This window comes from Nyctibius grandis, chromosome 8 (assembly GCF_013368605.1).
Source record: "Nyctibius grandis isolate bNycGra1 chromosome 8, bNycGra1.pri, whole genome shotgun sequence".
In the NCBI taxonomy this organism is placed as follows: domain Eukaryota; kingdom Metazoa; phylum Chordata; class Aves; order Nyctibiiformes; family Nyctibiidae; genus Nyctibius; species Nyctibius grandis.
Genome location: NC_090665.1, coordinates 7,106,263 through 7,120,756, shown reverse-complemented (window position 1 = coordinate 7,120,756; position 14,494 = coordinate 7,106,263). Strand labels below are relative to the sequence as shown.

The 14,494-nt window shown below is 36.6% G+C and overlaps 1 protein-coding gene across 1 annotated transcript in view; it reads right to left on the bottom strand.

Annotated features, from left to right (window-relative positions):
• Positions 1–679: 679 nt before the first annotated feature.
• Positions 680–14,494, bottom strand: part of NAALADL2 (N-acetylated alpha-linked acidic dipeptidase like 2) — a 247,643-nt gene continuing 233,828 nt past the window's right edge. Inside the window, exon 14 of the mRNA XM_068406490.1 lies at positions 680–878. Coding sequence (XP_068262591.1) covers positions 680–878 — 199 coding nt within the window. The remainder of the gene's footprint in view (positions 879–14,494) is intronic.

The window sequence follows — 14,494 nt, the reverse complement described above, 5'->3', positions numbered from 1 at the left end:
TTCTCTCCAAGAATTACTACAGAAAACAAGTCTTTTTCATACAGAAATGGGATAATCAAAGTTTATCTGTATTCTCAGAATTGAGGTATTTATTGTTCCACAGGAGTAAAGATGTTGGATTGCACTGCTGAGGACGTTTTGTGCATTTCCTGATTAACTCTGATGCTAGATACCCAAGGAAATGCCACATCCTTCAACTACTGACTCTGAAAAGAGTAAGGAAGAAGATGAGTTTGCTGAGGAAGTTAAGAAACACAGGAGTATACTTAAGTCACATTTTTTCTGACAGAGTAGGCATGGAAAGCTCACCTGGGTATACATCTGGGGTGTCTCAGAACCAGGTCTTCAGCATATTGCAGGACATGCTCGGTACTTTGCAAGATTGATCTCTTAGTCATAAAAATATATTTTACATATAAAAATACAGCAGATGTCCTTCCAAAAATCATATCTTAAGTGTTATTCCCTCTCATTATGTTTTATACATTCAGAAACAGACATTTGAGATATACTGTGAACAGTGCAAAAGACTGTTTTATATTTATAAAAACACGCATTGCAGTACCTTTAAGCGCCAACTGAAAGTTGAGAAAGGTTTCATCCTCAGAGGAATGCTGGTCCAAATTGAACTTTTGTTTAGCAAGTTGTAAACAAACGTCTTAGAATGCAGCGAATCCTCTCATTTCTTTCCAGCTAAGGTAGTCTCAAACACATCAAGTCCTGCTTTGAAGTAAACCTGAGCTGAATTGATGCTGTTCAGCACCTCTGACAAGGCTGCTTGAATGGTCTCATTTGACTGATGTAGTTTGCAGTGCTCCAGTGCCTCTAGCAGTACTGAAAACTGGCTTGTCCTTTCATCTAGTCTGTAAAGAATATTTCTAAAAGAGAACAATGGAGAATGGTAAACTTTTTACACAAAACAATTCATCAGAAATCATCAAGAAACCCTGCAAGTATCAGCCACACTTTGCAGATGATACATATTATGTACAGTAAAGCTGACCCATGGCAAACTGAGAGACGACTGCATATTTATTAGGCTTTGTAAACTGCATCTGTTCATTGATGTAGGTGTATATACATTGAAACATTCTCTAAATCTGTCAAAGAAATCTCACATTCCTCTTTGACCATTCAAAATTTTATTCAAAACCATAAGCCTAGACCTATTCACACCCCTCATGAAGTATCAGCTGGATTTCATTTATTTGCCTCTAAAAAAAGTTTGGTTATTACTGTGGACCCTAGGCACGGATTTTTTTTTCCTTATCTGCTCCTTTTATTTATTTCACACTTCAGAGGTGAAATTCTAGCTGCACTGGATGGTAAAACTCTCACTGTCCTCAGCAGTGCCTTTATTTCATCAATAATCCTTTGTGGCATCAGAACAAGAGCAACCTATCTTTAATGTCACATACTTAAGGAAGAAAATAAATGGAATGTATAGCTAAACCCTTATCAAACAAAATGTGTGTTTTCCTATAATATCTGCAAGACTTTTTAATGGCTTGTATAAAAATACATGAAAAGGTAATGCCTAATTCCTTGGAAATGTTATCTGTATGAGGTGTTGAAGGCTCAGAATTCAAAGCTAGTCAGTGGTTTCAATGAGACTATTTGAAGCAGGCTATAAATGTTATCTAAAAGCAGGTGTAATCATTATCCTAATTAGAAAGCATGTAAATATCATAAATCTCCACCCAGGAGCTCCTTTGACTGTAAAAAGAAGTGAATGAAATTTGAAACAGGAAAGCTACATGTGATGTGGTGCAGGACCTTACCCTTATATACCTGGCAGGGGAGAAGTTGCTGCACGGAATGAAACCAGCAAGAAAGCAAGACAACTTAGATACTCTGTTAGTAACCTAATTGTACAGAACAAGCCCAATGGCAACTCCAAATTAGTAAAAAACTGCGCAGTACCTACAACACAGATGACCACAAAAGTGTATCTTATTATTACATGAGTCATCTCATTGTCAGTCTGCAAGGGGGAATGGTAATGAAGTAGCCCAATAAATGACACCATGGAACATCTATCTACAATCTTCTGCCATGTTTTCCAGTTTGAAAAAATGCTTTGAATGAGGGGCAATGTTTTCCAAAGATATGAAATAACTCCTACACTCATAACACAATTTTTCAGTCTTTATGTTTTTACCTTCCTATATTGGGTTTACATCCAAAACCAGCAATATGCAATAGGAATGGTAAGCTTTTTATCCCTGACAGCACTACATCTATCCATTTCAAGTGTTCTGCAATGCAATACAGAGTAGCTTTAAACAGAGGAGGGAAACGGCTCGAATCCAACACTGCAGAAGGACAGCTTTGTTTAAATAGTAGGTCATCACTGACCTAGATCATTTAGACTGAAACAGGTTAGGAGCACTTGCAGGAACAGCTCAGCAGGGACAGAAACCTCCAGCAAGAGGACAATAACAAGCAGATGTGGCGGTAACTTCTTCAGCTTGCACTGCGGCAGCCAGAGAAGGACAACTGCCTGCTTCTTCAGTTTTGAGCTGATGCTGCTGTTCCTTGAGACTATGATGCAGCTTACACTCAAAGGTGACTAAGTTATATTACGAACTGTCCCTAAAGTGTCTCTGTGATATAGCAAATGAAAACTGTGTATTTTGAGAACCAGATAAATTCTTGGTTGGTTGGTTTTTAAGGATAGGCTGTGCTACAGGAAATACCATAGTTTTCAAAGCAGGCATTGATTTTGCTCCTTCTGAAATCAATTCAGGGACTCCTGCTGAGATCAGTGTGACCAGAACCAGGCTTTTGAAGAACTCTCCTCTATAGTTACCATAGTTCATACGGAGACAGAAGCTTGTTCACAACCCTCAAAGCCCTTGAACAGCAGGGGCAATGCTAGAGATAATCACACTACTTTCTACACTCAGGAGGTGTGTGACAGTCCTGTCTGGTTGCTGGGGACTGAGAGAGTTTGACTGAGCTAGAATTCTGCTCCAAATGCCTACAACACTGGCATCTTGATCTATATTAGGATCCCTCTATTCCTTTATTGGGGGTAATGTCAACTAATAAAAATGTCATAACATAATAACCATCAGCTGAGCAACACTAAGACTGTTAGAAATCAGACTGTAAAGACAGGATGACCTGAAGACTTGAACATTTAGAGACTGCTGAGAAAATGTTTGTTATGAATAGGAACAGATCTTCTCCTATCCCATCTTCAAATGTGCTCTAAGCAAGGCACACGGGCTAAAAAGATGGTTTACCTTGACACAGAAGGATGTTAATACAGTTTAACTCTACTGCTGTGATTTTGGAATCACAGGGGATTCCACAGTAAATCCACAGGCAGGTGATCCCCTGTAAAAGACAAGTATTCCTAGCCCATCCTACCTGACTACAGTACAAATCAGTGCCTAATGGGAAAAGCTTAGTTGTTTGATGAATGAGACAAAGCAGTCTGCTGTCCTAATTCAAAAGAATATCTTAACTTTTGCAATAGTAATATGAATTCGGCATAGCTGATTGCATAGTATGACAGAACCTATTTTTTATTCTTATGTATGCAAATAATAATAAGTAACATTAAACGGCACCTGTTTTTTCACATTTTACGCTAGGAATTCTCACCAGGATCTTATATTTTCCAATTCCTTATCTTTGCTTGGCAAGCCATGCCACCCCTTTGTTGCATAAAATGATTTCTCTCTTTATGCATGTTCATGAGAGTCAATTTATGATTTTACTTCTTATCTCTGTCCAAGTTTCATCAAATGAAAAAAATGGCTAGTCCAGTTTATTACTACCAAGCCTTTACAAGTCAGAAAAGTGTTTTCGTTAAAGATTACACACAGGTTGAAAAATAAAACCCAGCCATTTCATTGGCACAAGGTATCACTATGTGACCACAACTTGCATAATGATACCAAGAGACTTTAATTTATACTTTGAAATTCAATTACTTAAACATTCCTTAATACAAATTGGTTTTGTAGCCTAGACCTCTAAAACAACAATTGCAGCCTCTGGCCCAGTTGCCTAAGTATCTACCTTTATCTTTAACTATTTTGATCTTATAAATATAATTCACACAGTCAGCCTGACCCACACAAAACAAAGAGAGACTCCTAAATAGAAAAGTGCAATATATTATTGATGACATTAATGAAATTACAACACACATCGTTCATCTTAACAGGCTTGTTTCAACGACACATCACAGTGACCTGAAAAGTGTAACACTGAAGTAGAAAATCAGGCAGTACCATTGAAAGAGGTAAAATGGCTCCAAACAAAAGAATCAGCCTTAGTAAACTAAAGCAAAGAAACTATAAAAATGAATTCTAAAAGAACCTCTTCTATAACTTTTATGAGCCCTTTGCAGGCCTAGGAACATAAGCATTATTGTTTGAAATAATACCATTGGAGTTAAATGCTGTTTTACGTTATCACAAATAAGGATGTAATGTCACCCCCACCAGATCAAAATGAATTTGTCAAATTCTTGAAGACAAGTGTGACAGATCACACTAAAAATATATCGACTTTAACACAACTTCAAACTATTTTGGAGATTATATTAGAACAACTGGACAATACAACATAAAACTAGATTACTGCATTATTCTTGTAATGAAAAAGGATTTTTTTAGCTTACAAGAAAAGTTTGTGCGTAGGTAATGTACAACACAAGCTGAATTATTCAGGTACTTACAAATAGGCTCCTACCTAAGAGCTTACATTTGAGATTTTGAAAAGTAATTATTAAATCATTAGGACATGATGGCAAGTATACAGTCCCCCATGAAATGAGTGCAGGTTTTCTCCATGGAATCACATTAGAATTGTTTACAGTTAAATGCTATGGGCAGCCTCTGTCTACTCCAGTTATAACACAATGTGCTCTGACTAGAGCTGCCTCAACATCCTCACAAATTCCATTTTATAAATCCTCGCATTATTTTTTCTTGTACTTTCCAAGAAAAAAAGCACAGCAGAAAACGGATTCTCTGCATTTCTCTTTCTCTTGATAATGTTCAGTTTTGAATGCACTTTTCTTACATCTAGTAGTTTGTTTTCATTCATGTTTGTAAAACGTAAAATGTTATTAACTTGGAAAATCTATAAATGCATTCTAATAATAATATTTACATACTGGGACTTCCAGTTCCACAGGGTGTTTATTTGTTGTAGAACATCAAAATATTACAAATTCTTCTTCCCTGGAAATTGCATGAGCTGATTTATACTAGTTCATTTACACTAGTTCGTACCTCAGAAAATTTTATGGTGAAGGTACAGAAAACTTCCCTTCTTCCTCTGGGTCCCTTAGACTTTTGATCTCCAGCGGTGATTCTCTTCTCTTTTTATTTCTTAAACTTTTTGGACACCCACATACAGTTATTTTATCTTAGCTATTTTATTTCACGCACTATTGTGGCAGAAGGTTTGTAATTATAAAATTATAGCTGCTAGCCATGTAACACTAACTTTTATCAGGACAAAATTTATGCAATGGTGAACTGTCATTACATGTCATTATAGCTGATCCAGAGGAAACACTTTTTTCAACAATGCTAATTTCTTGCTGGATCTAACGGTGCAAGTCACTGGCTTGGGGGTGATGTGACCAAACAACATTCAGGCAACCAAGGAAGATGGGGAAATGGCAGCCAACCTTTTAGGGTAACTTAGCTGTAAACGTCAGTCTATTCCTTCACTGTCCTATGTCCCCACAAACTCAGTATGTCATATTTAAGGATCCTTTATTTGTAATGTATTCTTCCTAACTTCTGTTTGCTGCACTTCCTATCCTTTTTTAAGAGCCATCAACTGCCTTCACTCAGTGCTCTCAGTTATAGGACTGCACATTGTTCTACCAGTACGTATTACAGAAAGTGATATATTTAAATTGTGTACACTCAAAGGTGAAAGTCTGCCAGAAAGATATGTCTTTGCATGGTATCAGCAGTTGATAAGCTACAGGTAATCTAGACACCAAACCTAAATAAAGTCTAACCAACAGAAAGGCATTTCAAAGGCATCGTTATGTGACAGTAACGTCAGATAAATCAGATAAATTCTGTCCCTGCCAGATAGAAATTTATCTTGCATAAGAGACGGGAGTTAGGACACCTCTAATTGAGTCAATTATGGCAAATGGAGGTTATGGTAAGTCTGCATTTAACAAAATCCTGTTGGGACATGGGACTACAGAGAGGTAATTATTCCAAGTCTGAATTCATTTCTGAGAGGCCAATTTAAAACAGGGCTTGTTAAAAAAACAAATCCTGACATCCTGATTTTGGCAGCTCTGTGAAGTGTCTTGAGGCTTGGTTTGGCTTGATTGCCTGCCAAATAAACAAAGGAAAATGAGAAGCCAAATTGGAATGACAGCTGGTTACTATCTGTTATTTCCTTACAGTTATCTCTGATTACTGTACTATTTTAAAGGTAATGAATGCGTTGTTGTAAACCACACTAACCTCTTACTGAATTATCACTAAAGCCTAACCCTAACTCTAGCATAAGTTTCAGCTTGATGCACTTTACCAGCCTTAGATCTTTGTCAAGGCCTTGAGTGCACTAACACACCTTACTGGCCTGGACCAGCCTTACCCGCCACTGCCAGGCCTCCCCTGCCTGCATCGCTTGGGCACGATAGGCCTGGCTGGAGTGGCCACTGCCCTGCTGGCCATGGCGCCATGCTTGGCTCCCCGTGCTTTAGGGAGGAGCTAGCCCTCATCACCCCTGGACAATCTTCACCTAAATAGGTGACCCTATCAGACTTGACTCTATAAACACCCATCCTAACCTTACCTTCTCACATTTAAACCTGCCCTGGTGATCATTACAGGTTCATCTACTAGATTCCAATTTGCATGTACGAGCATTCAGAATCCTAAAGAGAAAGCGAAAGATCTATTAAAGCAATCAAACTGAGTTAAGGTTGTTTGGGGATATTTTAATGACCAACGCTCAACATTCACAGAAAACATTCACTTTCATTTTCTGTACATGTAAGAAAATAATTCTTTTGATAGTTGGATAATTACTGTCAACAGAAAAGACATAAAATAAAGCTAACTGAATGTTAATCTTGATTTTCCAATAACAGTACAATGCTCTGTAATGGCTTGGAAAATATTTCAAATGGGATACTGTATCTATAACAATCTGTAGCTAAACTTTTTCACTTTCATTAAATAAACAGTAATTTCTTCATTTCTTCCTGTAATTTATATTTTTGTGGCTTATGATAGAAAAACAGCTTCTAGTATAACATAAAATAACCAACAACAAATGGAAGGTGGAAGCTTGATGCAAGTTGCTAATCATAAGAGGACTGATGTTCTGGAACAGCCTCAAATAAGAATAATGGAGCTAAGAAGTCTGACTAGTTTAAAGACCGAGTTTTGAGTAAAATCAGGCTTCAATAAAATCCCCGTTTGCAATACATGAACATGAACATTACTTTGCACTCACAGTTTTTCCCCTATTGAAAATTTTCTGAGTTTAGGAAACTTCTTTCTTTCTTTCTTTGGAGTAAATAAGAGCAGCAAGTTAAGAAGAAACAATTCTACAGCTTCAACAGTACAGCATGACTTCACAGAACAGAAGTGGAAAGAAAAGAAAAATTAGGGTGCAGCATTTGTTCTTCAGAAGTTGCAAGCAATTATTTATCACTTCTAAAGAGCAGTCCTCTAATGAATTAGGAATGATTTTCTCTAGGGTTTTATAGAAATTAAATAACTTTATCTAGAAATTCCTGAAGAAGCCACAAAACACACTGTCAGACTCTTTGCCATATAGCTCTCAAACCCTATATGCAGCTGATGAAAGAATGATATATACTCCGCAGAAATGTAAAAATTCCTTGAAAATCCTTCAGTATTTTTTCTGTAATTTCTTAGAACAAGGACTTGCATCTATACTTAAAAGTGATGATGCATTAAACAAAATTAATATAACAGTATTTTAAACCATAATTAGATGGCAGCAACTGGTATGAAATATATTTTGTTAAATTTCAAATAATGTAGCTGTTGGTAACAAATGTAGGCATGTTGTTTTTTGATTGATTTATGCAGCACTTGCTTTTCAAACAAAAGAAACATATGCTTATGCTGAATAATTTGGAGGAAACTATTTTTCTTTTAAGGATGTCTCAGTCTGAAATATTCAAATCCAAAGCAGATGTGCTACTATTTTGAAGGATGTGAGGGAAGTGAATTAATAAAATTATTTCCAAATGGGTCACAGCTGATGTTCTGAAGGCTTCATAGGGATTTTTATTTAGAAAATATGTAAAACATCTGATTCCTAAGGAGAGTCTCGTGGTTGATGCAGTAAACTGGCTTGACCTTGACCTCCAGTTCTGATCCTGACTAGGTTTATCATCTTAAGTAACTTCATACCATGAGACGTGAGACCATTATCATCATAGCCAAAATCAGAAAGGTCATTATCATAAGAGTTAACTACAGATAAAAAATTAATTATATCATAAGATGTTCTCTAAAGAAATGCCTAAAGTTACATTTTTATTACCTTCAATAGCATGCATACACACAAAATTAACACTTTTTTTTATCCCAGTTAAGGTAATTTTCCTCTTAATGATCTCATCAGCAAATTTCTAAGCCTCATTGCCCGGGTAATATGTTAGTGGGGGGAATATTACATACTATTTTTCCAATTAATTCCACTTATTTTTGTACTATATTCAAGAAATGTTCCTGGCTAATATTTCAAACATACATGAGTGCTTTTTATCTGTCATGACCAAAAATGTGGAACCATATATTACTTGGATTTAAAAAATGTTATCTACCCTACTGTTTATAAGAAAAATGAAATAATGTATAAAATATTAAATTTCTGTCATATTTAATAAATTCAAAATCTAATACTTTATATAACTTTCTGAGATGATAGGCTATTTTTCTCTGTAACCAAATATTCTTGGCCTATTTAGTACCATAAGCACAGACCTGCATGAGATCTGCCAGCAAGGGAAACTGAATGGAAACCGTATCCTAATTGGAAGACTTGCTAGGCGTTGGCGTGACAGCTCTGCACTGAGCTCACTGAATAGCCTTCTGTGAAAGGGCTTTTACAGTTAGCAGAACAACCGCTGGGAAAAAGGCTAAAATATCTAATAAGGCCATGTATTCAAATAAATATCATTATACAAAAAAGCCAAGTTCTTTGCAAGGTCAAGACCGTGCACATTCACGGGAAGTGTGAGGAAGTGTACGTTGGATAAAGTCCTGTCTTCAGGGCCATCAATGCTGTGTTAAATTACAATACACATAATACTTACTGTATCAAAAACATAATGGGTCTGATGCATACACTACAGACAGAACTCTAAGTGTACAAATCAATCTAATTAAAATGATGGAAGAAAATTCATGAGAAGTACATACAGGAAAAATAAATTAATGTACGTACACTCAAGTTTACCATTCATATCAGGGAAGTGAGAAAGCTGGTTTCCAGCCATGACATAATCCCTAATTATAGTGGTTTTCTGCTTTTGCAGGTGTAATGAAAAGATTTTCATGTTCCCTGTTGGAATAAGCTTTAAAGTCAACCATAATTACATCTCTGCAGATGGCTAATTCAGTAGTATTTATGCAGCAAAAGCTCTTTAAATAGTAAAAATTTACAAGACAACAAATACAGTCATTACTTCATGGTCATTACATGTACTGATGATTCCAAAGGAAAAACCATTTGAATTGCCACTCTGACGGATCAGGTGCTTTGAGTATGAGTTACACTCACTTTATTGCATCTTCTCAGTATTAAGAAAGGGCATAATTCAGCATGATTATCAGTCATGAGAAAAATAATAACCGTAACAGGAATTGGTAAGAGCATTATCGAACTAGTAATTGCTACTGATGTATGCTAGGATAAATGTGCTGCTCCACACACGGATGAATGTTAAAGAGTCAATATCCCAGCAGATGAAGTTCTATCTATCTGGCCTAGAGAATGAATAACCACAGCGTCGTTCAACCACCCCAGAGGGGTTGGGAGGGCTAGGCCAGAACCCTTCCCAAAGTTGCTCAGTGCAGAGAATGCTCAAGCTGCCAGAATATTGTTCCTACAGGTCCATCATGAATTAAACAGATCCTACACTTTCCTAACTGTGCCTGTTCTGGAGAGCTGCACTGGTGGCAAAAGGCATCCCGGGGAAAGCTGCTTATGCTGTTCAGAGTTACAGCTTAATTTCAATACTACATTATGTTGATCCACTGAATGAACAGATTCATGATTGTATCTTCTTCCAGGTCCCTCAAATCCCGTTTTCAGTATCTGCACCATCTGAATGAATAGGAAGTGATCTTAACTATGTCTGGCTTCTGGTAGCTGCTCAAGAGAGAAGAAAGTTCCTTTTGTCCTCTCACCCATGCTATACTCCCACATAATGGTTGGGTACAATGTTTAAGAGGAATACAGTGAATAAAATATTTTCAGCCCATCTTATATCAAGGCTGTTACTCCAGACTCTGCTAATGACTTGGATGTATGAATTTGACTCAAATTATGTTTTTAAACTGAAACTAGTGTGCCAAACATGTTATTGCATTTTTTCAAGAATAGAGATAGCTATATAAGTGCTATTAGAATCTAGCATTCAGAATTTAATTGGAAATATTTCTTAGTTTGTACCAACCTAGCTAAATTCACATCATTGCTTGTCATGCCATTAACCAACTGGTTTGTCTCTGGTTTTAGGATTAGAAAAAATAACCTGGCAGTTAAGAACTGTAATTATATTCTTATAAATTATTTTCTAATCAGGGGTAACCTGCAGAGATGACTCTGTCTATTCAGTTTTATGATAAAAACCACTTTTGACTATGCTGTAAAAACTCTGGATACCTACTCATGATTGTCACCGCTTTTATAAATCCTGGTCACCAGACACACAACATCTATTTAGACAAGCATATAAGCCAAGAACCTAATCCTGTCATTCAATGTCTGCTACCAAAGACTGGGAGAAAAATAATCTTCCAAGTAAGCATTAACTAAAGATTTACCAAGAACTACACAGCATCTCAGATTTTCTGACAATGTATGGCTGCTACTCTCCACCTACCTCATGAAACTTCTTTTTGCCTTCCCACATTCTTGGGATGAACACAAAACCATCCTTGGAATATTTCCTGTGATTTTTTTGCCATTAGTAGTTCATGAAGTGAGCTACAATGAAGTAAGTCTTACTGAAACTGTGTGTCACTTCTGTCCTAAACATTTGAGTTCATCATCTCTAACTTATACTTGCACAAACTACAATCAGACCGTGCAAACACTGCAGAGTTTGAAGGAAGAAGGCAGAAGAAAATGGGAAGACATTTTAGGTGTAAAAAATACATTTGGACAAATGTGTATCAGAGACAAGGGAGTTGCAGAGCCAAGAAACACCAGTGAAGGATTAGAAAGTAAAACAAATAATACCACTAATCATAACTCCATTTATAAGATGTGCAACAGTTGTAGAAGAAAGAGAGATGCAAATTTTGAAAGATACAAGGTATTAGGGTGAAAAGTCAGATGGAAAATCACTGCTGTGCAGTAACATGAAAATTCATTTATTCTGACTGAATGGCAAAATCTGAGGTACATTATTCTAAAACAAGTACACAATTCTTTCCTTCTCCTCATTCCAGTATTGTGTTTACAAATTGCACATGGCAGATAATACAAGACAGAACATTATCTACTACTGCCAGTGCAACATGAATTGTTGCAGTATTTCCCACACTAAGGATCATTAGCATCATATCAAATCACTCTCTGCTCCACATAATACAATGCAGAAAAAAAATATTCCATGTGTTTGGTTCAGGTCAGTGAAAAATGTCTCAAGCATTACAACAAAGCATACAGTAATATTTTCTACTTGAAGCCCCAAATGAAGAGTTCAAAATGAAAAAAAACTGATTTGCAAAGAGTCTATACAATGAGACAATTCTGTCTCTTGTCTTCTGTAGAAACTCTTGGCTAGGTTTTTTTTTCCAGATGACATTGCACTACATGTTTACCCATGTCACTGTTTAAGATTAGCAGGATATTTGCATCTTTAATGTTTGTCCTCTGTAAATCCAATGAGCAGCTTGTTTACACATGAAGATTTAATAAGGACTTTAATTTTTCTACTAAATGTATCTCTTAGAAACTAGAGTCTTAGGGCATGTGAATTTTGATACCCAAGAATCTGCTGCAGTTGATCAGCAAAACAGAAATAAATCCAGTCGACTCTGTACATATGTCAGGAATGTATAAAACAAATCTCAATCTGAAAGGAAAACGTTTGTTCTGGTCGATAACAAACACTTGAGTGGCATGAGATTAGCAGCGATGCAAATTACCTTTTTGTGTGGTGCTAAAAGCATCTTTTGATTGTTCTTTCATTTCATTATGGCAAATTCAGGGTGCACAATCTATCATTGCTTATAGCAAGTTTTTTATTCAATGCATTATAACGTACCGATTTGTAATTTTTTAGCCCAATGAAGTATTAATGTCACACCTGAGTATCCATGATAAAAAGAAGCAAAAGGAAGAAGTTTAACTTGCACAAACGAGCAATAAAAACTGCTGGAGGTCTTTCCTGAAAACAGATTGTTTTCAAAATACTTCTCGCCTGCTTATTACTCAGTTCCCTCAATTAAATCTACTAGACTTAGCACAATGCCCCTTGCAACAACTCCATAAATAGTGGTAACAGATGCATACAGCCTTAATGGACAGGATAAACTTGGCAAGCTAAGATGAAACTCCTAAATGAAAATTTTACACAAGTTGACTTTGATTCTTTTAAAAAATTCTTAAAGGAACTATCAGTCAAGATACTGGAGCAGAAAGGACAGCCTGAGCCCTTGTGTGCCTTTTTTGGACTTTATTTTTAAAGACCAAAGACACAAACTCTATTTTTAGTGACTCTTTTAGATTTGGTAATCTTGGTGGGAGCATCACAGGGCATTCTAGGAAACCCTGCATCCTTACTACCGGATCCATCTAGTATCAACAGCACCCGTCAAATATGAAGATTAGACACTGACCTGAAGAAATCAAACACTTTCAGCAAGAGAGGACATCTTACTGCACTGAGTGTCCTGTGCTCAATACTCCATGATGTTTTCATGATTATTGCATTTCTTTGCAATATTATTATTCATTGTTCCAATGCCACTGAAGTGCTACACCTTTCAGCAGAAAGACACAAGCTCTCTGTGTGAACACCTAAGGAGTGCACACACTGACTTGACAGATACATTAGGCTGACAGGTTGTCAGGGGCTGTGGTGATCAGCAAATATAAGAAATATAACAAAGTATACAAGGAACAGGAGAAATGGTCTTACTCATTGTAGGCAAGCATAAGATTTGAGCTGAGTATTTATAAACACCAGGAAGATACATGCTGTCTTGTTATCCGTGATATTGCCGGTGTTAATCTGTTGGTAGGTATTTTCATAGAGGGAAAAGCATGCAAAAGCAGGACAGTAGACTTTAAAAGGTTTAAGGATTAGCTGATGCACAAAAGACGAAGATGTTCAGGAAAAGAGACAAAGAGGAGACACATCGCTCAGCACGGACACATTTGCCTGATTACCTAACTCATCAACATTCATTTACAGAAAATAATTTTGCTCTCTCTCAGAAGCCATGTAGAGGTTTGGTTAATCAGTGTCAGAACAGGTGTCAGCCAGTGCTTCCTTGACCTTATCAGACAAGCTGCTTTCACTGTCGGGAAACTGCCCCAGGTCTTTGCTTCAATCTATGATTATTTATGGCTGAAGCATCCTTTTTTTTTTTAGAATACAGAGATAAAGCATCTTCTCCTGTCCCTAGCAGGCAACTACATGTGCTTTAGTGAATGCTGATAAGGGTAAGAATTTAGGGTTTTCTTACTATAGATCAGCATTTATAGAATCATCTTATATCTCTGCTGAGGCTGACCATCTCATTGAGAGAACAATATCCTTGGGATCATTTTTTTTTCTTTTTTTTTCCTGTCTACACACAGTACCTAAGTAACAGAACCACTGTTCTTACCTTAGCTTCATACCTGCCACTGCAGTGTAATCTATGGTTATTAGTACCAGTAGCAAAATATGATCATCAGAAAATATATAGAAATGTCTGGCACAAGTGTACATTGTAAGAGTGGAAAGCAAGAAATGTCTAGAGGAAAGAAACAAACATATACAAATTTCTACTGATCATTCCATTAAAATAATGACAAAATATAAAGCACAAAATTATCAATACTGTGCTTATATTATGAAAAGCAAAGCCAGATGAATGAGAAATACCAATAGCTATCGTATTTTGTTCCCAAACGTTTATTTTGGAAATAGAAAGTCTACCCAGGGTTACCACTGGGAATTACAGAAATTCTCCAGGTACAATAAAACTCAGAGATTTTGTCCTAACCCCAAATCAAGCCCCAGGGTAACCTTTGCAAAGCAGGATAACATTTC